Source organism: Physeter macrocephalus, chromosome 11 (genome assembly GCF_002837175.3).
Source record: "Physeter macrocephalus isolate SW-GA chromosome 11, ASM283717v5, whole genome shotgun sequence".
Lineage (NCBI taxonomy): Eukaryota > Metazoa > Chordata > Mammalia > Artiodactyla > Physeteridae > Physeter > Physeter macrocephalus.
In genome coordinates, this window is record NC_041224.1 from 118,774,489 (window position 1) to 118,802,158 (window position 27,670).

Consider the following 27,670-nt stretch of genomic DNA (forward strand, 5'->3'; position numbering starts at 1 on the left):
CGCGTCTGGAGCCTGTGCTCCGCAACGGGAGAGGCCACAACAGAGAGAGGCCCGGGTACCGCAAAAAAAAAAAAAAAAAAAAAGATGGAAATTGTAACACCAATTACCTAAAATGTGAGGGAAGAAGTAAAAGTATAAAGGTTCTGTATGCTGTATATAAAGCAAATACTAATAGAAAAGGAAATAAACAGCAATACAGTAATAGTTGGGGGTTTTAATATCCCACTCTCAATAATGGACAGATTATCCAGACAGAGACTCAAAAAGGAAACAGTGGATTTGAACAACACTATATACCTAACAGACATACACAGAACATTCTGTCCAACAGCAGCAGAATATACACTCTTTTCAAAAGTGCACACGGAACATTTTCTAGGATAGATAATGTGTTAGGATGCAAAACAAGTCTCAACAAATTCAAGAAGCTAGCAATTATATCAAGTATTTTTTCCAAACACAATGGAATTAAAGTAGAAATCAATAACAAGAGAAAAGCCAGAAAGTTCACAGACACATAGAAATTAAATGACACACTCTTGAACAACCAATGGATCAAAGAAGAAATCAAAAGGGAAATTTAAAAAATATCTTGAGACAAACAAAAATAGAAATACACACTGAAAGTATGAAATATAGCAAGTTCCAAGAGGGAAGTTTGTAATGATAAACATGTACATTAAGAAAAAGAAAGATCTCAAATAAACAGCTTAACTTTATACCTAAAGGAACTAGAAAAAGAAGAATAAACTAATCCCAAAGTTAGCAGAAAAGGGGAAATAATAAAGATTAGAGCATAAATAAATAAAATAGAGAATAGGAAAATAGAAAATATGACGCAAACCAACAGTTGGTTCTTTGAAAAGATAAACCAATTGAGAAATAAATGGTATTGGGAAAACTGGACATTCACATGCAAAAGAATTAGACTGGACCCTTGTCTTACACCACTCACAAAAATTAACTTGAAATGGATTAAAGACTTAAATCTAAGACCTGAAACCATAAAACTCCTAAAATGAAAATAAAGGGTAAGCTCCTGGACACTGGTCTTGTCTATGATTTTATGGATATAACACCTAAAGCTCAAGCAACAAAAGCAAAACAAAAGCAAAAACAAACAAGTGGGATTACATCAAACTAAAAAGCTGCACAGCAAAAGAAAGGATAAACAAAGTGAAAAGGTAACTGACAGAGTGATAGAAAATATTTGCAAATTACATTTCTGATAATGTAAGAAACTCATATAACTCAACTGCAATAAAACACTTATAATACAATTAAAAAATGGGCAAAGGACATGAATAGACATTTTTCTAAAAATGATATTCAAATGGCCAAGAGGTACATGACAAAGTACTTAACATCACTAGTCATCAGGAAAATGGAAATGAAAAACCACACTTCAATATCACCTCACACCCAGTAGAATGGCTATTATCAAAAAGACAAGTGGGGGCTTCCCTGGTGGCGCAGTGGTTGAGGGCCCGCCTGCCGATGCAGGGCACACCGGTTCGTGCCCCGGTCCGGGAAGATCCCACATGCCGTGGAGCCTGCGCGCCTGGAGCCTGTGCTCCGCAACGGGAGAGGCCACAACAGTGAGAGGCCCGCATAACGCAAAAAAAAAAAAAAAAAAAAAAAGACAAGCGATAAGTGTTGGAGGGGATATGGAGAAAAGGGAACCCTCGTGCACTGTTAGTGGGAATGTAAACTGGTGCAGTCAACTCTGTAAACAGTGCGGAGGTTCCTCAAAAAATTAAAAATAGAACTACCACATGATCCGGCAATCCCACTTCTGGGAATATAGCCAAAGGAAATGAAAATACTAACTGGAAAAGATATCTGCACCCCTGTGTTCACAGCAGCATTATTTACAATAGCCAAGGTATGGAAACAATCTAAGTGTCCACTGACAGATGAATGGATTAGGAAAATGTGGTATTTACAACGGGATTCAACCATAAAAAAGAAGGAAATCCTGGCATTTGTGACAACATGGTTGAACCCTGAGGGCACTATGCTAAGAGAAATAAGTCAGACAGAGAAAGACAAATATTGCATGTTCTCACTTATATGTGAAATCTAAAAATCTATATTCACAGAAACTGAGATCAGATTGGGCAGAGGATGGGTAAAGGGGGTCAAAGGGTACAAATTTCCAGCTATAGGATGAAAAAGTTTGGGGGTGTAATGTACATTACAGTTACTATAGTTAACAATACTGTACTGTATATTTGAAAGTTGCTATGAGTGGATTTTTACAGTTCTCACGAAAAAAACTGTAACTAAGTGAAGTGATGATGTAGTAACTAACATTGTTGTGGTAATCATTTTGCAATATATAAAAATCATTATGTTTAAACCTTAAACTTACACAATGTGATACGTCAATTATATCTCAATACAGCTAGGGGTCAAAAAAAACCTTTGAAGGGATGACACGGGAATACAGAAATTAATTATATATATTAAAAAAAAGAAAAAGAAAAGCCCTATAAAACTGAGAAAAGGAATGTAGTAGAGAATTATGACACCATGTATGAATCTCTACTAAGTATCTTTTGAAATCTCAGTGAAATTGAGTTTTGTTATAAAAAAAAAAAAAAGCCCTGAAATTGACCTAAGAGGTAAAAGAAAAACTGAAAAGACTAATAACGATGAAACAAATGGAAATAATTCGGAATTCTACTAATTCTTCCAAATTTTCAAATAGATAATATTCATTTTATGAATCTGGCTGTAATGTTAATTCTGAAAACATTAGAACAGGCAAAAAATTAACTATAAAATATTCTAATAGATGAACCATGCCCTAATTAAAAATGAAATTCTAATAAATTTAACCCAAAAGGAAGTCAAAGGACCCAGTAAGGTTTATCCCAAGAATGCAAGAATTATTTAATATTAGCAATCTAGTTAATATACATCAACTAGTTAAGAAAGCAAAAGCTGAATATAAAAATATATAAAAACCTGAATAGATGCTGAAAAGGATTCTGATAACATTTTACTACCTTTCATTATGAAATCTCCTAGAAAACAGGCCACTTTCTCAGAATGATAAAAATGATCTATTTCAAACTAACAACCAATATTTTACTTAAGTATGAAACAGAAGAGTCATTTCCATTAAAAGCAGAAAAGACAAGGATGACCACTCTTCCTATAACTATTTAACACTGTAGTGCAAGTTTTAGTCAGTACAATCAGACATGATGATATAAGAAAATAATGGCATAACTTTTCGAAAGAAGATGACTTGCAGAAAACGATTATATACCTAAGCAAATCCTAAGAGTGAGACAACTATAAAATATTTAAAATCAACAAGAGAGGGACTTCCCTGGTGGCGCAGTGGTTAAGAATCTGCCTGCCAGAGATCAGCTCGGTGCTTTGTGACCATGTAGAGGGGTGGGATAGGGAGGATGTGAGGGAGACGCAAGAGGGAGGAGATATGGGGATATATGTATATGTATAGCTGATTCACTCTGTTATAAAGCAGAGACTAACACACCATTGTAATTGTATTCCAATAAAGATGTTTTTAAAAAAAAGGGAAAAAAAAAGAAAAGAGAAATAAGACTTAAAATAAAATTGAAATAATAAAATTAGTATATTTAAATCAAAAAACAAAAAAAAAAAACAAAAAGAAGAATCTGCCTGTCAATGCAAGGGACACGGGTTCGAGCCCTGGTCCGTGAAGATCCCACATGCCATGGAGCAACTAAGCCCATGTGCCACAACTACTGAAGCCTGTGCACCTACAGCCCGTGCTCCGCAACAAGAGAAGCCACCGCAATGAGAAGCCCGAGCACCGCAAGGAAGAGGAGCCCCCACTTGCCACAACTAGAGAAAGCCTGCGCACAGCAACAAAGACCCAATGCAGCCAAAAATAAATAAATAAATTTATTAAAAAAAAAAAAAAAAGAGAATTCATTAAAGTACTTGGATACAAAATATAATGGGGGGAAGATTCTACTCAGAATAGCAACACAAAAGTAAAACACCCCTAAAGGTAATGTCTGGGTATCAGAATAAATAAAAAACACTCCATGATTGTGAATGGGAAGAATGATGATAATAAATGTGTTTATTCTTCCCATAGGAAAGTTTTATTGCAAATCAAATCAAAATAGCAATGGGATTTTTTTTTTCTGGAAAACAACAGCATAATTCTAATCAATAACATGTTTCTGGAAGAAAAAATAGTCGAGAACATCTAAGAAAAGAAGAATGTGTGTGGGTGGGGTGAGGAAGAAGACTGAGCCTATTAGATACTAAATTATAAAGCTACAATAAATTAAACAGTAACATTTCCACAAAATTGATAGACCAATCAATAGAAATGAACAGATAGCTTTGAAACAGCTTAATATTTGATAAAGATAATATCAAATCAATGGGAATGATATGGGTTATTTAACAAATTATAGAAATAGACTATTTTCCAACATTCAAGGTGGTTCCATTTCTCATTCCATAAATCAAAATGCATTCCAGAAGGAATAAAGAATTAAATATAAAATAATTACCACTCTAACCAAATACTTAAAAATCTAGAAGGAAATGTAACAATGTTTAGTTGATTTCAAGACAGAACTCTCTAAGCACAGCAAACTGAAGAAATTTTTAAAAAAAGATTGAGAGATATAATTACTACATAAAAATGGGTGGTTAAACAACCTGAAGTTGTTGATAACTGAAAGCCAAACGACTAACTAGGAGAACTCCCACAATAAATACAAAAGTTAATCCTTAACACATACATATACGTAAAAGAGCTCTTACAATTAAGAAAAATTCCTAAATAGAAAAACAAAAAAAGGACACTAAGAGAGAATTTAGAAATTTTTTACAAATATATGAAAAATATTAACTTCACTAGTAATTAAAAACTATAAATTAATAAGATACCATGATTTGCCCCTCAAATTATAAAGGTTAAGAAAATGTCATCAATATCTTTTGCTGGACAGGCTGAAGTTATACAACGCTGGTAGGATTAGAAATCAGTACTTAATGGAAAACAATTTTATAATAAATATGGCCTGAAAAAAGTCCTTACGCTTTGACCTAATAATTCTATTTCTAGGAATCTATTCTAGGGCAAGAAATTAAAAACAACTTAAATGCCCAAAAATCATAGAACTTGGTGCCACAGAATTTTTTTTGAAGAATATCAAAATGGCTGAGAAAATGCTAATATAGAGTTTTTTAAAAGACATAACTTACTATACATTACTATGATTCCAGTTTTGTAAAAGAAACAAAAATCATACATATGTCTATCAAAAAGAAAGACTGAAACTATATAAAGAAATGCTAACAAGTCTTATGAATAATCATAGTTTTATTTTTCTGTTTTATATTTTGTATAATAACTAAAGAAATTATACATTATTAAAAAAATTATTCTGAGAAAAGCTAAAAACAACAAAAACCAGTTAGGAATGACAAGAAATGAATAAAAAATTATATTTTTCTATAAATTTGGTAGTAAAAGGCATGAAAGGGATGTACTATAGCTTCAAAGGATAGTAACTGAGGAAAGTTTTGTTTTGTTTTGTTTTAAAGGCAGATAACAAACATGCTTATGGTAAGAGAACTAAGTAGAAATACTGGATAAAGAAGGGATAACTCTGTGAAGATCCTACAACAGGCTGAGAAAGTAGGAAGCGGAAGTATAGAAAGAAAAAAAGGCTTCTCTGATGCAGAAAGTGAGCAAGAGAAGATGGCTCAATATGGAAAATTTTAAAAGACGAAGATGTAAAGGCCTATTTGTTTTGATGTGGGAAAGGTCTGAATCATCTTCACTTTGCATTCCTGTAGAATAGTGATGGCAGGGTGAATGGCTTGTTACAAACTAGTTTCCCAATTGTCAGAATCACTGGATTTAATTAATGAACATAAGTGACTAACCTGTGTTAAAATGTGAATGTGTGGAGGAAGAAGAAAGGTTAAGAACTACTGTTCTAGCAGATTATCTTTCACATAGGTCAAATCTTTGAAGTGAATTCTTACGAGGTTAGAGTAGAGATGACCTTTTGACTATAATGCCGGGCTTGAGGAACAAAGAAGTGGTTTATAACAATTACTCTGAGAAGTAAAGTAAAAGTGAACAAGGGATAAAAAATTTGCCAAACAGCAGAGATGGCATTGTTGAAGTAAAGGTGCATGAATATACAGTAACTCTCTACATCACACTGGTTTGATAATTTTCTCTAGTAATGTACTGCTGCCCAGGAGTAGAGAAAACAGATGTTAGGAATGATTCTGATTAGAGAACTGGTTATGGAAATATATATATATATATATAATATATATATATTATATAAAAACTTAAGCAGAAGAACAGTTTTGAGGGCGCAAGATAAGGCATTTTAAAAATGGTTGACAATATGTGAGTTTGCTGGACAGAAAGGTAAGTGGAATCAGAGCTGGGTGGACAAACTGTGGGAACAGGAAAAGCAAAAAACTGAAAAGTATAAAACACCAGTAGAGTGTTTATTATTTATAAACAATCCAAAGATACCAAACATTTAAATGCAGCTGTACGTTTTTCTAAAAATGTTATTTCTAAGGTATATATAAATGAAAAACAGTTTCTGCTCAGAAAGTTATAACTCAACAATACAATATTATTCACACACAGAGAAATAGCTGACAGGTGCCAGAGATAAACCTGAAAATTTCCCAACAACTTACCACTGTCTTGAGTCCAAGTTCCTAAGTTCTCTAAGTAGTTTTTCATTTTTCTTCAGGAGATGAAAGCTCCTCCTAAATAGAGAGATTTATAAACATTTTCATCACGTTTGCAGTGAATGACATGACAGTTCCGGAAATACTTTCCAGTCTACTCATGCAACTCTTATACTTTTCTTGCCTTTTCATACTTCTAACACAAAGGAGAACAGACCTTAAAAAAAATGTAAGAATATATGTCATATTTCTACCCAGGCCCTCATACATTTATGCTAGTGGATCATAATCTACTGGCCACTTAAATGTTTCCTTGCAGATGCTGTGAGTTTCCCAAACTCATATTCAGGAAAAATACTTACAGGTTCCTTCTCAAGAGTTTCATAAAAATATGTGAGAAAGTTGTTCCTCATGAGAAATAAAATATTCACAAAATCTAAATCATTACCAAATAAGGATGTGTAATCCAGATGGAATTTGTTTTTTTTCTTGTTTTACATTATGTCTTTTTTTACACTACAAAGCAGTGTGTAAATTTTACCAAATACATTATATAGGTGATAAATTATGTATAAATTATATTCATGAAATCAATGCTTGCTGTGGTAAAATATAGCTTCCCATCTTTAATTTTTCTCAAGAGACAATGTATGGACCATTCTACAGCAAGAGAGTAGAATGAATTTATATTAGTGGCAATTACCTGTATGTGGACATACCATAAGGCAAATTGTTTTCCTGATATAACATGGCTTTCCCATAAGGCAGAGGATATGCCCTTCTAATAAATGGAAGGGTTTAAACCAAGTAAGATTATAAACACTAGGTAAGCAAGCAGAATTCCAATTCCGTGCTTCACATGCATTTGAATTACTTTAAGATTTATTCATCCAGTGATATCTGAGCTCCCCTTCTACTACAAACTGAACAAAAACAACACAATCAATAATGCTTCTTCTTCCATTTCCCTACAGCTTTTAGTATCATAGAAATTTTAAAAATCAATTTTAAAGATAAATTTTAAAATATTTTTAATATTAAAAATATTAATAATGCTTTACACTAGTGTACAATTTTGGTATTTTACATTATCTAATTTAATTCTTACCATCATGTGAGGTGGGAGTTATTCCCTCGATTTGCAGACCGTAACCCGAGGCTCAAAGTTTAAGTGACCCTAACCTGGATCTTCTGCTTTAAGTCTCATGCCTTTTCATTTAACTCCTACTTAACTTACTTCAAAACTCTGTGTGTGTATTGCAAGTTTTTAATGAGGTTTTGCAATATGCATAAGAGAAAACAAAATTTTAAAAAATGAAATCCAGATTCTTTTCTTGATTTGATGCTAAATCCCGAGTTAATTTCTCTGACACAAACAAGAAATGATCATATCGCTTGTTTGTCTAAAAAAAAAGGCTATGTGACATAATAAGAAATATACATTTGGGCTGTGTCCCCAGTTCCTGACACAGAGGTCCTAAAACGCTTGTAATTTCCTGAGTGCTGGAGGTGACAGGAGAGTCTTACACAGACCTCCTAAAACCTTTGGAATTTCCTGGGTAATAAGAGCATCTTTTGTTCTTGGTGGTGTCCTGGATAACTTCAGGATGGTGCCTCATCACCAGAAAGAGCAAGCCATGATTAGAATCTTGAAACTTTCAGCCCCACCTCTGGGGAGAGAGAGGAACTGGAGACTGAGTTAATAATCAATCATGCCTACATGATAAGCCCTCCATGAAAATCCCTAAATTATGGGATTTGGAGAGCTTCCAGGTTGGTGAACACATTCAACGTGCTGGGAGGGTGGCACACCGCAACTCCACAGGGACAGAAATTTCCACACTTGGAATCCTTCTGGACTTTACCCTAGGTACCTCTTCATCTGGATGTTCATCTGTATCCTTTAACTATCCTTTGTAATAAACTGATAAATGTAAGTAAATGTTTTATGAATCATTATAGTTAATTTTCAAACCCAAGAAGGGGGTTGTAGGAACCTCTGATATACAGACAGTTGCCCAGCAGTATGGGTGACCCAGACCTGCAATTGATGTCTAAAGTGGGGGGCAGTCTTGTTGGTCTGAGCCCTTAACTTGTCCGTGCTAACTGCAGGTACTGTTGAAACTGCTTGGGGTGAAAAACACACATTTGGTGTTAGAAGTGTTATAAGAAAAAACAGTTTTTCCTATTAGCTTACATGAAGGTTGGAAAAAACAAGATTTTTTTCAATTATATGAGCTATGAGTTCTAAGTCAGATAGTTATACTAGTCATTATGAAAATGTTAAAGTTAATTTATTACATTAAGTTATCTTTTTATTCCCTTGAAACCTGATTATGACTCAGCAGACTCAAAAAAAAAAAAAAAAAAAAAAAAAAGAAGAAAATCTGCCCACTGGTCAAAGAACTAATTGGTAGGTAAAATTTAGCGAGGGAAAGAAGAGAGACTAAAATGCTGAGCATAAGATGAATAAGACTAATATTTTTTTAAAAAAGGAAAAATTTCTCCTTTATCCTTACCTTTTGTCCCAGGAATTCATTCCCAATATACTAAGAAGCAATCTGCAATAATAAAATGCTGACTGAGGTTTCTGAGGTGTTGGTTCATCTTGCTCCACAGCTTTCATGTTTAAGTCATTAAAGTGTTTCTCAACAAATTCTTTTTCCTCTGTATGCTGCTTAAGGATAGCGTTAATAACATCATTTTCCTGTTTTTCAGAAATGCACACAGGCTGTGGAGCAGGAATATTAAGTGAGACTCCAGTTCTCTGTAAGCATTCAGGACTAGTTACACCTAAATACTGCAAAAGCTCGTCAAGAACATCTTCTTCATCCCTTATTGTATCCCAAGTTGGTACAGTTTCTCTAAATCTTCTTCTAAACTGGAGGGAAACCCCATCTTTAACTGTTATATCTTCTAAGCATTCATGAGATGTAGAAGGCTCTTCTGGCTTCTCTTGGTGAGACAATGAAAGTATAAGAGATGTAGGTTCTAACAAACCACTTACAAGAGGTGGTCCATACAGGATGGCAGAATCCCATGAATATTTTCCAGAAAGATCACGTACTATAATCCTGACATTTGAATTGGCTGATGCAAGGCCAGCAGATAAACCTCCTCCAGGTATGCTCTCTTCAGATCTGATCTGGATACAGGACACTAAGGTTGTATTGTTCAACACAAAGAACTGAATATTTGGACTCTCAAAGAGTTCAGGAGAAAGTTCAGTGCTTTCACTGTAATGATTGTCGTGATTTTCACACACCTGACTTGTTAACATAGCAGGACCACCACTCATTGGATAATGGCCCAAGTGATTTACCAGATGTGTAATAACAGTGCGGGCAGCTATAGAGATCAATCCTTGTTGCATTTGAGTTTTCACTAGAAATAAAAAATATAATAAGTGAGTGGCAATACTGCTGCTTCCTAGGAAGTCATATAAGAATGAAATATTAGACAACAAATGGGGATTCCATCACATTATCAAAATCACATTCAAATATTTGAGTAAATATTAATATTTTCAATTTAGAGTATGTACTACAAGAATGATAGCAAAGAAGAAGAAAACTGTTCTTTGATGAAGTTTTGTTCATTTTTATAAGACAGCCCTTTTTGAAATTTTTGCTTATGGATTCATAATTTAAACTGAGGCTCTTAAATGTACATCATACCTTCAAAGAAGGTTCAAAAGTGTTATAAATCACTTGAAATCACTTAGCACCCAGATTAAAAAGTCAATGAAATCCAACTGATAAGTTTCTTATATTATGAGGAGGTTCAGAAACATAGTTTGCGGCATGCCTTAAACGTCATTTAATTATGGCTTTTATGGATGATGTAAAAGTGTCAGAAAAAAGTGATCTTTCACTAAACTTTAGGAGTCAGGATCAATTTAAACAGTGAGTCAGTGTAGCCAGCATATGCCAAGGAAACTTTATTTCAAAGGAAAAAATATTTTACGGCCTGCTTATTTTTCTAAGGCATTAAAGAGATCAGGAACATATCTATATGAGTAACTTAAAAAAACAAACAAACAAACATAGGAAATGGTAAAAAGAGAAAACTCAAAGAATATAGTAGTAAGAGGCCTGAAGAGGCAAGGTGCTTAATGTCAGGACCTGAAGGAGGAGGAAAAAGGAGGGGAGGGTGGAAGGAAAACAAAGAATACAGAAAGAGAGTAAAGGGAGAAAGGAGGAAGTGCAGATAGACAATAACTTGTCCAAGCCCACTAGCCAAAGACTGCCAGTGTGATTCTATAGACGGTTGATGTGGGAGCCAGTTATGTAATAAGTGGTGTCAGGAAGTGGGGACAACTGGGTTAACTTGATACTTTTCATCTAGGAGGTGGGGGGAGAGTTGTCATTAGTAAAGACATACTAATCATTCATGTTAGAAGAGGACGTTCAGTTGTGTGTTTGTGTTGATAGTGTTCTTGTCTGTCTTATATACAAGGTTACAGAATAATCATGTCTCTGTATTGTTCTACCACAGTGATATTGTCTGATCATTGTTATATTCTGAAAGTTAATCATTTGGGAATACTATGGCCTAGCTACCAGAATAAATATAGATTTGAAAATGTCCTGATGATCAAAGTATTACCTACATAAAATAAATTCCTTAATTTCGACTGTACTTGGTGATGAACTTCAGTAACTATATAGAATTGTGTAACCACCAACACAATCAATATAATAAAATTCTCACATCAAAGGAAGATAAATTTTATTTTATGTAAATTATACCTCAATAAACTCAACTTTTAAAAGTTTATAAGGGAACTAGGTTGTGCACTGCTGAAATGATTACTTTAAAAGAGGCAAGAAAGAAGAACAGTGTTATATTTTCGAGGCTGTAGCCCTCAAGATTCAGAACCGACACCACTGGGTACAGGCAAAGAGTCAGCAACAAATCAGCTGCTATGCCATTAATATCAATAATATCTTCTCCATTATTCCAACTCTAAAAAAGAATAGTTTTCTGTGGACTTTGGTTGATTTTGAAATGTTACTGAGTGTCAAACTTTTAATCTTCCATAATCAAGTTTTATTTTACATACATGTATGTATAAACATTTTTCAGTTTACTTATTAAAAAGTTCCAATTACATTGAGCTGTTCTTTGATGATAGTACGGCTAGCTCTGAAAATGAGCTATTCAACACTAGATAACAACATTAAATGATTAACCTTAATTCAATCCTACATTTTCAAGACCTATTAGGGTAAAGTAAAAAGATATGCCACTGAATGATGAGAAACAGAGGGGTGATTTGAATCTAGTGCCTGCTTTTGCTTCTCTAATTATAGCTTAGATTTTAATGAGTGTTCACACTGTAAGAGGCCTTGCAGATAATCTAGCCAATACTTCTCATTTTGTACTTGAGGAGTCACAGAAGTTCACTGATTACACTTAAAAAATAAATTTAGACTTCAGAAGTAGGTAGAAGCATTTTCTTTCCCACGCTGCTTCTCTAAATTCAGGATATATATATATTTATATAAAGGGACAGAAACCTCTCAAGTTGTTAATGTAGCAGTTAGGTTTATTTAGATTTATTTTTGAATCGTAAGCTACAGAACATACACATCTTTCTTCTATATCTTAGATATAAAGAAAACATATGAAATTCTCTAATGTAGAAATTCAAAATGAAATTCTAAAATAACCAGCCTTGTGAGAAAATGCAAAATGAAGATATCGATGCTTCTAAGGCTTTGTGTAACTAGCATTCATTTAAAAAAGTCTATTCAAGGTTGTCTTTTCATATTGTCAGATTAAACAAACCCTACAGCATTTGCAGCAAACCTGTAATTACTGATTATTATGGCATACAAAAGCAGCAAGACATAAAAAGCTGCTGCAATTCACCGCACTGTAATAGAACATGCAGAGGAAGTTAATTTTGGCAAATGCTTTAAATATGAGCTTTGCATAATATGTATAGGTGAAACTATAATTAAGACAGAATGAATTCTTTGGAGCCTCCTTTCACTCTGACCCTGCAAATGATGACTTTTTGCTAATAAGACTACTGCCATTTGACAAAAAGCCAACTTCACTACCTTGCTTTATTCTTTAGTAAATTTAATAATTATAGCTACTCCTGCCAATAATTCTCAAATCAGACTTGTTCAATCCAATACTGAGCTTATTAGGGACACTCTATGTTTAGAAATCTTTGGCCAAAAAAGTACTTGAAGATGATGAAGCATGCCTTAGACAAGGGCACAATGATTAGCCATTTCTACCACATTAAAAAAAACCCCACAGCATGTAGTCACTACAGACCACAGAATCACCTGCTGCTAGCTCACAGCTGTTCCTAAAAGGTTCTCCATTCATCTGGTCCTTAATACCTTTAAGAAAGTCCAAAGGGAACAACTTTAATACATTTAGAGAATAGCACCCTACAGAGTATTTGGTGTCAATATAAAGCTCATCTGTTTAAAACCTTTACACCTTTCTGTCTTTTACAGTGACTGTTAATGGCACAGTAAATTTGCATGAAATACATTAAAACTTCCCTTTACGTAAGTAAACTATTTATTTCACTGTTTAAGAAATAAACTATCCTGCCCTGAATCAAACTTTATCATTTTACACCTTTAAAAATGCAAAAAGCAAAGAATATTTTCATATAACTTTGTCTTTAAGTAAAATAAACACTGTATTGTACTATGCCAAATCTAAAGAAATAATTATAAGTCACCTATATCAATTATTGTCTGAATTATTTTTCCTATATTCCTATTTCACTTGTATATATGTGTTCTAGACAAATTATCAGCTATTTGTGGTCAACCCAAAACCCTAGCCCTATTTCCTTGATGTGTAACTTTATATCTTCACTTGCATTCTATGTCATCAATCCATTACCACGGCCACATCCTAAATGTTTTAATCATTTATAACTATTCTGCCTTTAAAAATCAAACTCTTCCTTGATAGTTTACTCTTTGACCACAACCTCCTAGTCTAGTGATTTCCCAATTTTGTTTTGTAGAGCCTGGGAGAGGGCTGTTGCAGATGAATGGGAGAGAAGTCAGCAGAATCCCTGCTGCAGTTCTACTTTAAAAAGTATTACAAAGTGGACTTCCTTGTGAAATTTATTTGAAGAGGTTCCACTGCTTAAAAACTCATTTAATAAACCACTGTACTAATATACTGATATGCTCAGTGGTTCTCAACCTTGGCTGCATATTAATCACCTGCAAGGTTTTAGAAATCCCAGCAATCCCAGGTCAATATATCAAACTCTCTATGGATGCGACCAGACATCAGTATTGTAATATGCAGCCAAGGCTGAGAATCACTGTTCTAATTTGTTATTAAGAACCACATCTACTTTCTGACTCATTGCATCACCTCACCTCTACTTTCTTCCAGCTTATTACCCATTTCCTAGCATCAGTTCAATCCTTACCAACCCTAGATTCTATAACTAAACCATATATCAATATTCTGAAAGCCATTGTTCCCTTGTATATCTGCCAGATCCACCTTACTGAATGTTGACTGGTGCAACCAAAACTTTGCAGTTTCCATTTTCTACTGGGCCCTCAGTAACTTCTGTCAGTCCCCTTAATTTACTTCCACCTTCTTCTTTCTGGTCGCAGAAGAAGGGCTAATATTAACACCTAATCTTTCCAGCTCACCTCTCAGGAACTTCACTCTATTAATGATCCCCTTACTACCTTCCTTCTCAGCTTATCACTGAGTTTAACTCTGTCTTTAGAACTCCTTTAATCCTGAATAATCTTTTAACTTATCTATTGTTTTATCATTCTTCTTTGCGGTATGTGGGCCTCTCACTGTTGTGGCTTCTCCCGTTGCGGACACAGGCTCCGGACGTGCAGGCTCAGCGGCCATGGCTCACGGGCCTAGCCGCTCCATGGCATGTGGGATCTTCCCGGACCGGGGCATGAACCCGTGTCCCCTGCATCGGCAGGCGGACTCTCAACCACTGCGCCACCAGGGAAGCCCCTCTTTGCTTTTTTAAAATAAAAAAGTCAAGCTTTTTTAAAGAGCACTTTTGACAGATGGCTCTACTTCCTTAACTTCTGCTTGCTCTTCAACCCACAGCCATCCACTTCTGTCTCCTACTTTTCTGCTGAAACTAAAGTAGATATATTTGTCAGTCTTTTTGTACTTGATATCTGTATCATTTAATACCATTGGCCAGTCTTTAAAAAAATCTTTCTCTTCTCTTTGTTTCTGAGAAACTACTCTCTCCTGGTTTTCCTTCCTTTCCAATTTTTTCTTCTCAGAATACACACACCCATGTAAATACATATTCATAACAAAGAGCCCTCTGCTAAGACCTAGATCTGCATGTACAATCAACTGTCCACTAGATCTCTTCATATGAATATCCAACAGGTACTCTAAGCTAAACCATTTCCAATACTGCCCTCCTTATTTTCCCTAATCCTCTAAACTTTCTCATATTCTTAGTCTAGTTTAAGGAAAATATAACCAATTTAACCCTTTAGCAACTCTTGCTTGTCCTATTTCAACAGCACCATGATTGGTCTCTCTGATCCTGAGTTAACAACCCTAAAATCAATCTAACATACTAGAGATCAGCAAACTTTTTCCGCAAGGGGACAGAGAGTAAATTATCTTCAGCATTATGGGCCATGCTATCTCTGTCCCAACTACTCAACACTACTATTACTACACAAAAGCAGCCATAATGACACATAAATGAAGAGCATGGATGTGTCTCAATAAAACTTTATTTACAGAAACAGGTGACAGGCATGGGCCATAGTTTGCTGACTCCTGTAAAATACTACTGTCAAGGTGCTCTTAATACTAATTTTATCATGTATATCAGTGGGCCCCAACCTTTCTGGCACCAGGGACCAGTTTCGTGAAAGACAACTTTCCCAATGATGGGGGGTGGGGTGGGGAGGGATGGTTCAGGCGGTAATGGGAGCGATGGGGAGCAGCAGATGAAGCTTCATGTGCTTGCCCGCCGCTCACCTCCTGCTCTGCTGCCCAGTTCCTAACAGGCCGCAGACCGGTACAGGTCCGTGGCCTGGGGGTTGGGGACCCCTGATGTATATCACCTCCTTAAAACCCTTCAGTAATTGCTGGGTTCCTCTGGGCTACCCCTGTATCTTGAATGTACTTTTGTTTTTATATGTACTCATATCATAAGGTTACTAGTTTACATCTTCCCCTTTTATCAGAGAGTAAACTCTCTGAATGTAAAAACAATGTGGTTAAAAAACTTATCAGAATAACTTAGAAGTATAAAGGGAATGTCATCACATATAATCTTAGGAATTGTGTATCTGAAGTTGTTTCTTAAACTAAAAATGAACTTAGCTATAACATACATGTCAAGGTAAACAATTACAAAGTAAGATATATTATCCTCCAGTATTCCTACCCAGGCCTCAAATCATACCTTGGGAGAACCCAAGCAACAATACTGTCCTGAAGAGAATTCATTTTACCTTCTGTTACTGGCTGGAGTTTAGAAGATCGTTCCGAATCAGGAGAGTGCAGAGGTTCAGGCTCTTTTAGGCTTTCCAAATGCATAAAAGGATCATAATCTACGGATGCCAAATCAGAGAGGCTTAATGGAAAATACCTTGGATTGCTAAAACACTGAGATCCATAAACACACCCATGTAATACCTGAAAATACAGGGGAAAAAACATACCAAGTTTTCCTTTTAAGTGGAAATAAATAAAGAAAAAGGAGAAAACAAGTCAACTGCTAATACAAATACTTGACAAAAATTTTAATATTTAAACACTTAGCTCTTCAATCAAGGTAAAATTTCATCTAAAAAAGAAGAATGAGCAAAATTTAACTAATGATTCTCATATTCAACAAAGACTTCTTTCAAAATTTTGCAATGAAACAACAGTGTCTTGTAAGAAGTACTTTTTAATCATCCCTAGGTACCGTAAGATAAATCTATGTTCTTAGAAAACACCTAGCTCAGGGTTTCCCTGGTGGTGCAGTGGTTAAGAATCCGCCTGCCAATGCAGGGGACACGGGATCAACCCCTGGTCCGGGAAGATCCCACATGCCGCGAAGCAACTAAGCCCGTGCACCACAACTACTGAGCCTGCACTCTAGAGCCCGCAAGCCACAAATACCGAGCCCATGTGCCACAACTACTGAAGTGCGCGCGCCTAGAGCCCGTGCTCTACAACAAGAGAAGCCACCACAATGAGAAGCCCACACACTGCAACTAAGAGTAGCCCCCGCTTGCTGCAACTAGAGAAAGCCCAAGCACAGCAACGAAGACCCAACGCACCCAAAAATAAATAAATAAATTTGTTAAAAATAAATACCTAGCTATAAAACAGTGAAAATATAATACTAAGAAATGTTATTTCTTTAGGTTTTAAAAACCCTTGGTTACCAAATAAATAATAAAGCAAAGAAGTTTACCTTATAAATACAGTTGAGGACAGATTTTTCTATTTTATCATTTTCTGCTCCTGTAGCATGGACTGGTTGGAGCAGTGTCTTTAGAGGTAAGGCCATGATCCAGTCCAGAAGGCACAGAAGTAAGGATACCACCAACTGAAACAACAACAAAAAAGATCATTATTATTGTAAACTCATAAAATAAGAGTTTAATATTTAACAGAAATTCACCAACTTATCTTTTGTTTTCCAAAATGTATTTCAGGAACTATCAACTAAGTTCCACCATTAATATTTACCTAGACCTAAATGATTTTAAGATGTATATGAACATTACTGTGGGTTTCTCCCTTATATTTTTGGGCAAGCACAATGAAACCTTAAGCATAATAAAAACAGGAACATTAAAATTATTATTATTATTTTAATTAATTAATTAATTTTTGGCTGCGTTGGGTCTTTATTGCTGCACACGGGCTTTCTCTAGTTGCGGTGAGCGGGGGCTACTCTTCGTTGTGGTACGTGGGCTTCTCATTGCGGTGGCTTCTCTTGCTGTGGAGCACGGGCTCTAGGCACGTGGGCTTCAGTAGTTGTGACTCGCGGGCTCTGGAGCACAGGCTCAGTAATTGTGGCGCATGGGCTTAGCTGCTCCATGGCACGTGGGATCTTCCCAGACCAGGGATCGAACCTGTGTCCCCTGCATTGGTAGGTGGATTCTTAACCACTGCGTCACCAGGAAAGTCCCCAAATTATTTTTAAACAAACATAAAAACACTGAGCTTAAAAGACAACAGACATCAATTAGCTATTCTTACGTAATGCACAAGAAATGGAACACAAATGAAAGGTTTTAGTTCATATGTATTACAATCATTTCCACATTTCTTTTCTAATTTAACACCTCACTGAGCAACCTGCCAGAAAGACTATCTTAACCACTTTCTGATACTGTTACTAATTACATGAAATGAATCTTTCTACTGGACACCTTTAAACTGATGGATGTTATAAACAAAACACTGTTATCCAAAATGTAGAGTAAAATAGCAGTATCTATGTGGTCCACTTTATTGAATAAAGAATCACAATTAGTACCATAAAAGTGTCAATCAAGTAGCAATAAGAGATCCACTGATCTTTAGAATCAAAGACCAACTCTCCAACTCAAAGAGTAATGCTGGCCTAAATCTCTCAACACACCCTCCAAAAGAACAATAAAGAACAAAAAGAACCAATAAAATATCACAAAACCCACATCCTCAGTATAACCAGAAAACAGAACATTCAAAATTCAATCATCTGAGAGTAGAAAATACACACAGCAAATCCAACAAGCTTTTACCCATTCTTTCACTTCAAGCTTTCATGAAGAATGAGGGTAGTTTGGGTAAGCTGTAAAAGAGAGAAAGAAACTAGGTACAAACCAAAAAACCAAGCCCAAAAAAAAGGTCTACCCTAAGTGTGAGAATAATGAAAAACATGTACTGGTAGATAGAGTACTGAGTAGAAGGAAAGTATTTAAAAGTACTGCAGGAAAGGTAATACTTTGGGGGAGAAAAATGTTAAAAGGGAATGGAGAGACACCTTGTGGAAAACATAATGTGAAAAGAAAAATCAAAAGAGAAATTTAGGACCTTGCAAGATTTTTACAATTTTTTAAAACTGATGGTTCTGTAATTCCTCTCCCACCTTAGTGTCATCCAATAAAAACACTATACTTTGTTAAACTGCCAGAAGAGGGAGCTCTTGAAATAGGAATCTTATAAACCACCCCAAGCCACCAACCTTGTCCACAGAAATGCAGACAGTCTTCATCTATACAAAACTACTATAAAAAGAAAACAGAAAATGAGAATCTTAAGCAATTCAGCTGATGAAAATTCCTTCCCACCAAAACCAATAATGAAGCAGAAGAAAACTATAACGCAACCTTCTAATCTAGATTAAATATTGTCAAATAAGCATTTAGGTATAGGGGACAAGGAAAATCCCATCTTAAATCAGGAATTTAAAAAACTAAGAAGAAATAGACCAAAAAGGGAAGAATTGATTCAAGTCAGGAAAGAAAACTAAAAAAAGGATAAAATGATATTAGAAATGAAGCCCAAGTTATAAGATGCCTAAGGAAGAATAAGTTTGAAAAAAATAAAAAGAAAATTTAATAAGGGGCATTGAATAAAGATAACAAAAGTGAAAAAGAAGAAGGTAAAAAATGTCAGAGAGAAATGACTGGAATGTAAGACAGAAAAAGAATATCCTATTCACTTAAATGTGGAGTCCCCAAAATCTACATATTGACAAGGCCTACCAGATACAGGACAAACTTACCTGCAATAATCAACTCTAATACATATCCTGGTAAAACTTGAAAAGTAAGACCTAAAAAAAGAAATATATGTGTGTGTGTGTGTGTGTGTGTGTGTGTGTGTGTATGTGTGTGTGTGTGTGTGTGTGTGTGTGCGCGCGCGCGCGCGTTGTGTATTTCCTAGAGCCTCCAGGAAAAAAGATGAAATAACTTACAAGGACAAGAGAATAAAAATGGCATCAGATTTCTCAAAAACAGTATACAAGCAAGGCAACATTAAAAAAAAAGAAAAACTTCAAGGAAAATAAGTGTGAACCAAGGATTCCATATCTCACCAAGCTACTTTTCAAGTATCTTGTTGTTACAGAAAAAATTTTATATATGCAAGAGCTTAGGGAATTCTGCATTCATGAGCCCATCTTGAAGAATAAAGATGAACTTCATTTAACCAAGACGTTGACTGAGGAACTTCAGTAAAAAGTCTAACAGTGAGTATCTGATATATTTAGTTATGGATCTAAGATTTTTTAAAAAGGTAGAGATGAGTGTAGAAGAATCATTTGTTATATGACATATGCTAAATGTTACGTGCAGACATAAAGGAACTAAAAATGAAGGTGAAGAGAGAGAAGAAAAGTAACATAAGCTCACTTATTAACATATAGGCAACATATGGGAGATAAAGGATACCATTAAATAATCACAAACCATACAGTATAAAAGGTTAAGAAAGCAAGGGAACAAAGGCATTAAAAAAAGTATACATATAAAGGTAACTGTAAGAAAAAAGTACAAAGTTTCCTGAATACCAAAAGAATTTTAAGAAGAACAAAGGAAATACATCATGCAGAGAAAGAAACACAGAAAATACAATATGCATAATAATCATAAAGTAAAATGACAGAGGTAAGATAAAAAATACAATATATCATAAAAATGGGATTAACTTGCCTAATAAAAGAAAAAGATTTTCAATTTGGCTCACAAAGCAAGACCCAAGTATGTGCTGTATTCAAGAGATATAGTTAAACAAAAAGATTCAGAAAGGCTAAAACTAAAGAGATGGAAAAACGTACACCAGGCAAATTAGAATTCAAACCAAAAAGCATTAATGTTAAAGCTATAATTCAAAATGAAGATAAACAGTTATGAATATCTATGTATAAAATAACAGTGACTACAAAGGAAAAACTACAGTAGATGCAAGGAAATATAGAAATATTAATAGAAGACTTTAACACACCACTCTCAGTACAAGACAGGTCAAGAAGACAAAATATAGTCCACATTAACAAAAGTTGAGATCTTCAAAAATGTTTATCAATAGTAAAATGATTTTGTCACCAAAAGAGTTTGAAAACTGCTAGTATAGAAAGTTAAGAAACAGACCCAAGTAATTATGGAACTTGATTATTCATTAAGGGGCAAAGAGGAACTTTTTAATAAAGGGAACTCAGAAATCTGGTTATCCATTTAGGAAAACAACAAAAATTAGATCCCTATCTGAAAACACAGAAAATAAACTTCAAATGGATGAGGGGTAAAAGTGTAAACAATGAAGCTGTATAAGTACTAGAAGAAAACATGAAAAGGTTTTCTACCTATGGCTCAAAATCTAGATACCTAATGAAGTAAAAGATTGATAAACTGACTTACATAAAAAACTCCCTAATATGTAAACATCTGAGGGAAAAATACCAAAATCTGACTGAAAATGTAAAAACATATGAATGGACAATTAATAAAAATAAAGTAAAAAATTAGGCCATTAATAAATATGAGAAGATATTCAACTTCACTTATAAAAAGAGAAAGGTAAATGAAAACTACACTGAAATACTATTGTTCCCCTATCAAATTGGCAAAAATTTAAAAATATGTCATACTCTGCGGTTAGGCTCTGGGGAAACATACTCTCATAGTATATGCTTGTGGGAATGCCAATATTTAACATAATTACATTATCTGTTTACCTTTTGACCCAGCAATTCCACTTCTAGGAATACACCCTGAAGACACATTCCAACAATGTAAAAATATACAGACATAAAGTTAGTCACTGCAGCACTGCTTGTAACTGCAAAATTCTGAAAATAATCTCTATGTCCATACATAGAAGAATGACTTGAATAAATTATGAAATTTATAAATTATGGTGCACTCCCTCAATGGAGTACTAATACTATACAGCTGCAAAAAAGAACATGGAAGACCCCTGTGAATTTATTTATTGTGCATTTCCAGAAAATATGGTCAAATGAAAAACCGAAAGTACCAATGAATATCTAGACTATTATACTTCTGTGTAACAAACAGGAAGAAAAAAGAAAATACAGATGTATCTGCTCATCTATAAACCACAAATAAATAAATAAAAACAACAGGGATGGGGAAAAAAAATCTCTAAAGCGGAATATAAACAGCAACGTGCCTGTTAACAACTGCTTCTTCGTTTCATATAGTTCTATGGGAGTTGTGAATGCAAGCCTCTTTGGCTTTCAGAGCCAGGCGATTTGGGGACCTGTCCTTGGGTGGTGGGCTTAAAAGGTGGGAAGCTAGACGTATGGGCTAAACCCTTCTCTCCTCAGAGAGAAGGTGGGAACTGGGGGCTTCCTCCTGACTGTACGGAGCTCTGCTAGGGTGGGGTTTATGGCAAGAGTGTGTTACAGCCTTTCCTACCTATTTTTGATATGGGTATATTCTTAGTTGCTTGATGTGTAGAGGTCACTTGACTAGTTTCTGGATTTCTCTCAGAGGGAATTGCTCCATGTGTAGCTGTATCTTCCATGGGTCCAAGCGAGGAGGAAAATTCAGCAGCCTTCTATGTCACTACGTTGGTGACCCCCCTTCTCTGCCTGTTCTTTAACTGCTATCTTCAAGGTGTTATACTTTGCTAATAACACTTCTTACTCTACAGCTTCACCTTAAGTGATCTCATATATTCCCACAGTTTAATAGAACTCATGTGTCGACAATGCCAACAAGAAATCTCAGTGTTACCACTTCTTAATCATATTGTGTTGAAATATCAAGTATGTTTTATTACATATGTTCTGCCCATTATTTACAGAACTCTGCAGCTATAATTATGTTTCTGGACCTATTCTCAGTTATTTTCAGGCATAAACAAGACCATAACAAGTAAAAAAATTATAAATGGACAGAGTATCCTCCCAGGTTCCTTACAACCCTAAAATTCAAAGACTTTATCAGATGACCATGATTAACTTGAGATATAAACTAAAATGTGATTTAGTTACACTTAAATAATGGAAAGCTATATTTCAAATTATTTTAAACACAAGATTAATTAATGTTTTCCATGTAAATAGATATACCTTCACGGTTTTAAAATATAAGTATTATACTAGATAACCACATATTAAATATTAAAAAATTTAAATTACCCTCTTGTCCATTTCATAAGATGAAGCTTCTGTACTTGGCAAAAGATGGGTAATAGTGGCTATTAGAATCTGTAGGAAATAAAGAAAATAGCTCAAAATATGTCAAACCAATGGTGTATCCTAAAACTTAAACAATAATGCTAACGTGATACAAAATCTACTGCTGAAAGTTTATCCAAAATATATTAACATTGTTATTTCAAAGTAATTTTTAATAGGTCAGCTTTTCAAGTACACTTAACTATCAATCATTTACAATCCTAATGTACAGAACCAAAGTTATATATGCTCTGTTAACTATAAATGGATTTCTTACAAATTCAAGTCATGAATCAGTATGTATAAACTTACAAATAATATATGTTCTGATAGAAAAATGAGAAGACATAGATAAGCAAAAGGATTTATAAAAACCATCTGTAGGGCTTCCCTGGTGGCGCAGTGGTTGAGAGTCCGCCTGCCAATGCAGGGGACATGGGTTTGTGCCCCAGTCCAGGAGGATCTCACATGCCGCGGAGCGGCTAGGCCCGTGAACCATGGCCACTGAGCCTGAGTGTCCGGAGCCCGTGCTCCGCAACGGGAGAGGCCACAACAGTGAGAGGCCCGCGTACCGCAAAAAAACACAAAACAAAACAAAACAAAACCAAAAGACACCATCTGTAATTTATCACTCAAGACATCTATTTTGCTCAACAAATTAGGTATAGAAGGGATGTATCTCAACATAATAAACACCATATATGACAAGCCCAAAGCTAACACCATACTCAAAAGGTAAAAAGTTAATATCCTTTCCTCTAAAGTCAGAAACAAGATAAGGATGCTCACAACTGCCATTTCTATTCAACACAGTACTGGAAGTCCTACCACAGCAATTAGGCAAGAAAAAGAAATAAAAGGCATCCAAATCTGAAAGGAGGAAGTAAAATTATTTCTGTTTGTACATGACATGATCTTATATATAGAAAATCCTAAAATTCCACCAAAAAAAAACCTGTTAGAACGCATAAATGAATTCAGTAAAGCTGCAGGATGCAAAATCAACATACAAAAATCAGCTGCATTTCTATACGCCAACAATAAACTATCACAAAGAGAAATTAAGAAAGCTATCCCATTTACAACAGCATCAAAATCAATAAAATACTCAGGAATAAATTTAACCAAGGAGGTGGAAGACTTATACGCTGAAAACTAGAAAACACTGTTGAATGTAGCTGAAGACACAAATAAATAGAAAGATATTCCATGTCATAGATGGGGAAGAATTAATATTGTTCAATTGTTCCCACTACCACAGTGGTCTACAGATTCAATGCAACTGAATGCAAAATTCCAGTGGTGTTTTTCTCAGAAATAGAAAAAAACTACGCTAAAATTTGAATGGAACCACAAAAAAACCCCAAAAGCCAAAGCAATCTTGAGAAAGAACAAAGCTGGAGGCGTCACACTTCCTGATTTCAAGCCTTATTACAAAGCTACAGTATTCAAAATATGGTACTGACAGTAAGGTACTGACATAAAAACAGGCACACAGACCAGTGCATTAGAATAAAGCCTAGACATAAACCCACACATACAGTCAACTACTCTTTGACAACGGTCCAAGAACACACACACGGTGTTGAGAAAACTGGATATCCATGTGCAAAAGAATGAAACTGGACCCCTATTTTATACCACTCACAACAATTAACTTGAAGTGGATCAAAGGCTTAATATAAAGACCTGAAACCATAAAACTCCTAGAAGAAAACATAGGAAAAGGCTCCTTAACATGGGTCTTGGTAATGATTTTTTGGGAAATCATACCTAAAGCAGAAGCAACAACAAAAAAATAAACAAGTGGCACTACATAAACTAAAAGCTTCTGCACAGCAAATGAAACCATCAATAAAGTGAAAAGACAACTTACAGAATGGAAAAAAATATTTGCAAACCATATATCTGATAAGGCGTTAATATCCAAAATATACAAGGAACTTATACCCCCAATAGCAAAACTAACTAACTAAATTTATAAATGGGCAAAGGATCTGAATAGACATTTTTCCAAAGACATACAAGTGGCCAACAGGAACATGAAAAGGTATTCAACATCGGTAATCATCAGGAAAATGCAAATCAAAACCATAATGAAATATCACCTCACATTTGTTAGGATGGCTATTTTTAAAAAGACAAGAGAGAACAGATATTGGCAAGGATGTGGAAAAAAGGGAACCCTTATACACTATTGGTGGGAATGTAAACTGATACAGCCATTATGGAAAACAGTATGAAGGTTCCTCAAAAAATTAAAAATAGAACTACCATTATAATACCACTCCTGGGTATATATCAGAAGGAAATGAAATCAGTATCTCAAAGAGATACCTGCACACCCATGCTCACTGCAGTATTATTCACAATAGCCAAGATATGGAACAGACCACATGCCTTTTGACATATGAACAGATAAAGAAATTGTGGTGTACATATATACACAATGGAATATTATTCAGCCATAGAAAAGAAGAAAATCCTGCCATTTATGACAACATGAAAGAACCTGGAGTGCATTACACTAAGTGAAATAAGCCAGACAAAGACAAATATTGTATGGTATCACTTATATGTGGAAAAGTAAAAAAAGCTGATTTTATAGAAACAGAATAGTGGTTGCCAGGGGCTGGGGTTTAGTGAACTGAGGAGATGTAGGTCAAAGGGTACAAATTTTCAGTTATAAAAATAATAAGTTCTGAGGATTTAATGTATAGTACAGTAACTACAGTTAATTGTACAGTACTGAATATCTTAAAGTTGCTAAGAGTAGACCTTAAGCATTCTCTCATTTAATGTTAACATTAAAAAATGTTAACAATGTGAGGTAATGGATATGTTAATTATCTTGATCTTGGTAACCCTTCTACAATATCAAATCATTATGTTATATACTTTAATATAATACAATTATATTTATCAATTATTCCCCAATAAAGTTGGGGGGAAAATAAAGAAATTTACTCTCATCTTCCCAGATATTTCGGTATATATACTTGTAAATATACGCCTTTTTTTTAAAGAAAGATTTTATAATGTGGCTTTTAAAATTAACATATATTATACACTGAACAGAATAGGAATAAAATTGATACAGAGAATATGAAATAAAAGACCTTATTAAAAGAAAGCAAAACATTCTTACAGTGTTATCATTTACCCTGGAAATTTCTTGATCTCATTCAATTTTTTAATGTGCATGTTAAAAATGTATAGAGGTAAATTTATTGAATTTTTACTGTATGCTATTAAATTTTTATAAATGATTGCTTCAAGTAGAAAAATTCCTCTAAACATAATTTATACCATAAAAGGCTTTACACACTAATAGAATCTAGTATATTAGATTAATACTTAATACTGGTAATAGAACTGGGCTTCTATTCCTAACTATGCAAGTAGGTAACCATTAGTGAAATGCTCTACTATTTTAGAATTTCATTTCTTTTTCTTTTTTTTTTTTTTTTGCTGTACGCGGGCCTCTCACTGCCGTGGCCTCTCCCATTGAGGAGCACAGGCTCAGCGGCCGTGGCTCACGGGCCCAGCCGCTCCGCGGCATGTGTAATCTTCCCGGACCGGGGCGCGAACCCGTGTCCCCTGCATCGGCAGGCGGACTCTCAACCACTGCACCACCAGGGAAGCCCAAGAATTTCATTTCTTTATTCAATTAGAGGTAAAGTATAACCATTTATCTGTAGGCACTGGCCACTATAATGTACAGTGAAGCAATCTGCCAAAACTCTACACACCTAAGAATTACTTAGGTAAGTATTAATAATATATAAACTGATGAAGAAAATAAGGGAAAGGATTTGGAGGCCTTCAAATGAACAAAAAAAATATGCTTACTTAAAGAACACCTTAACTTTCAACAGAATAATCAATCTTAAAGGGTAAAATTTTCGAGTTTTAAAATTTCAAATGTTTTAATACTAATCGACATATATATGAACATTCACATTTACATCCAGTTATCATGTCCTGCATGATAATGATGGTAGCTGCTGCCAACATTTATTAAAATTTATGTCCCATCACTTTTATGGCAAAAAGTGCTCAGCGTGTTATACATATTTTCTCATTTAGTCTTCAGAGCAACTCTGTGAGGTAGGTATTTTTATCCCAAATGTAAAGATAAAGAAAGCCAGAATTCAGAGAACTGAGTAATTTGTTGATAGTTACAAAGTTAGTAAATGGCAGAGTCAGGGGTTAGTTAAACCAGGTCTAACCTTCAAACCCAACCTCTTAACCATAATACTATATTCAACTCAACAGATTATTTACCTAAGAGATTCTACATGCAAGTCATCCTAGGCATAGAAAATAATAAAGAAAAAAAATGCCATTGTCTTAAAGAAGCAGCTCAGAATTATTTAAAAAAATATTTATTATTTGGTTGCATCAGGTCTTAGTTGTGGCACGCAGGCTCCTTAGTTGCGGCTCACAGGCTCCTTAGTTGTGGCATGTGTGCTCTTTGGTTGTAGCAGGTGGGCTACTTAGTTGCAGCCTGCAGGCTCCTTAGTTGTGGCATGTGAACTCTTAGTTGCGGCACGCATGTGGGATCTCGTTCCCTGACCAGGGATCAAACCCGGGCCCCCTGCATTGGGAGCATGGAATCTTATCCACTGTGCCACCAGGGAAGTCCCAAGAAGCTTAGAATTTTTACACAAATATATTTAGTGCTAAAATAGGGCCTGGCGACATGGTTGAGTGGGAAAAGTCTGGACTTGAAATTTTACAGACTTGGGTTTGAACCCTGTTTCTACCCTGTTAGCTTATGACTTTATATAGTTGCTATCTCCTCAGTTC

General features: G+C 35.0%; 1 protein-coding gene across 7 annotated transcripts in view; it reads right to left on the reverse strand.

Annotated features, from left to right (window-relative positions):
• Positions 1-27,670, reverse strand: part of RALGAPA1 (Ral GTPase activating protein catalytic subunit alpha 1) — a 222,367-nt gene that overhangs the window by 60,051 nt on the left and 134,646 nt on the right. For all 7 annotated transcript variants that reach the window (XR_003681899.2, XR_003681898.2, XM_007113236.4 and 4 more), the window contains 5 exons: positions 22,820-22,888; positions 17,129-17,263; positions 16,176-16,359; positions 9,219-10,083; positions 6,706-6,777 (listed from right to left, as the gene is read on the reverse strand). Coding sequence is in view for 5 of the 7 variants with exons in the window: in XM_007113236.4 (XP_007113298.1) it covers positions 6,706-6,777; positions 9,219-10,083; positions 16,176-16,359; positions 17,129-17,263; positions 22,820-22,888 (1,325 nt within the window). In the remaining 2 variants the exon portion in view is untranslated. The remainder of the gene's footprint in view (positions 1-6,705; positions 6,778-9,218; positions 10,084-16,175; positions 16,360-17,128; positions 17,264-22,819; positions 22,889-27,670) is intronic.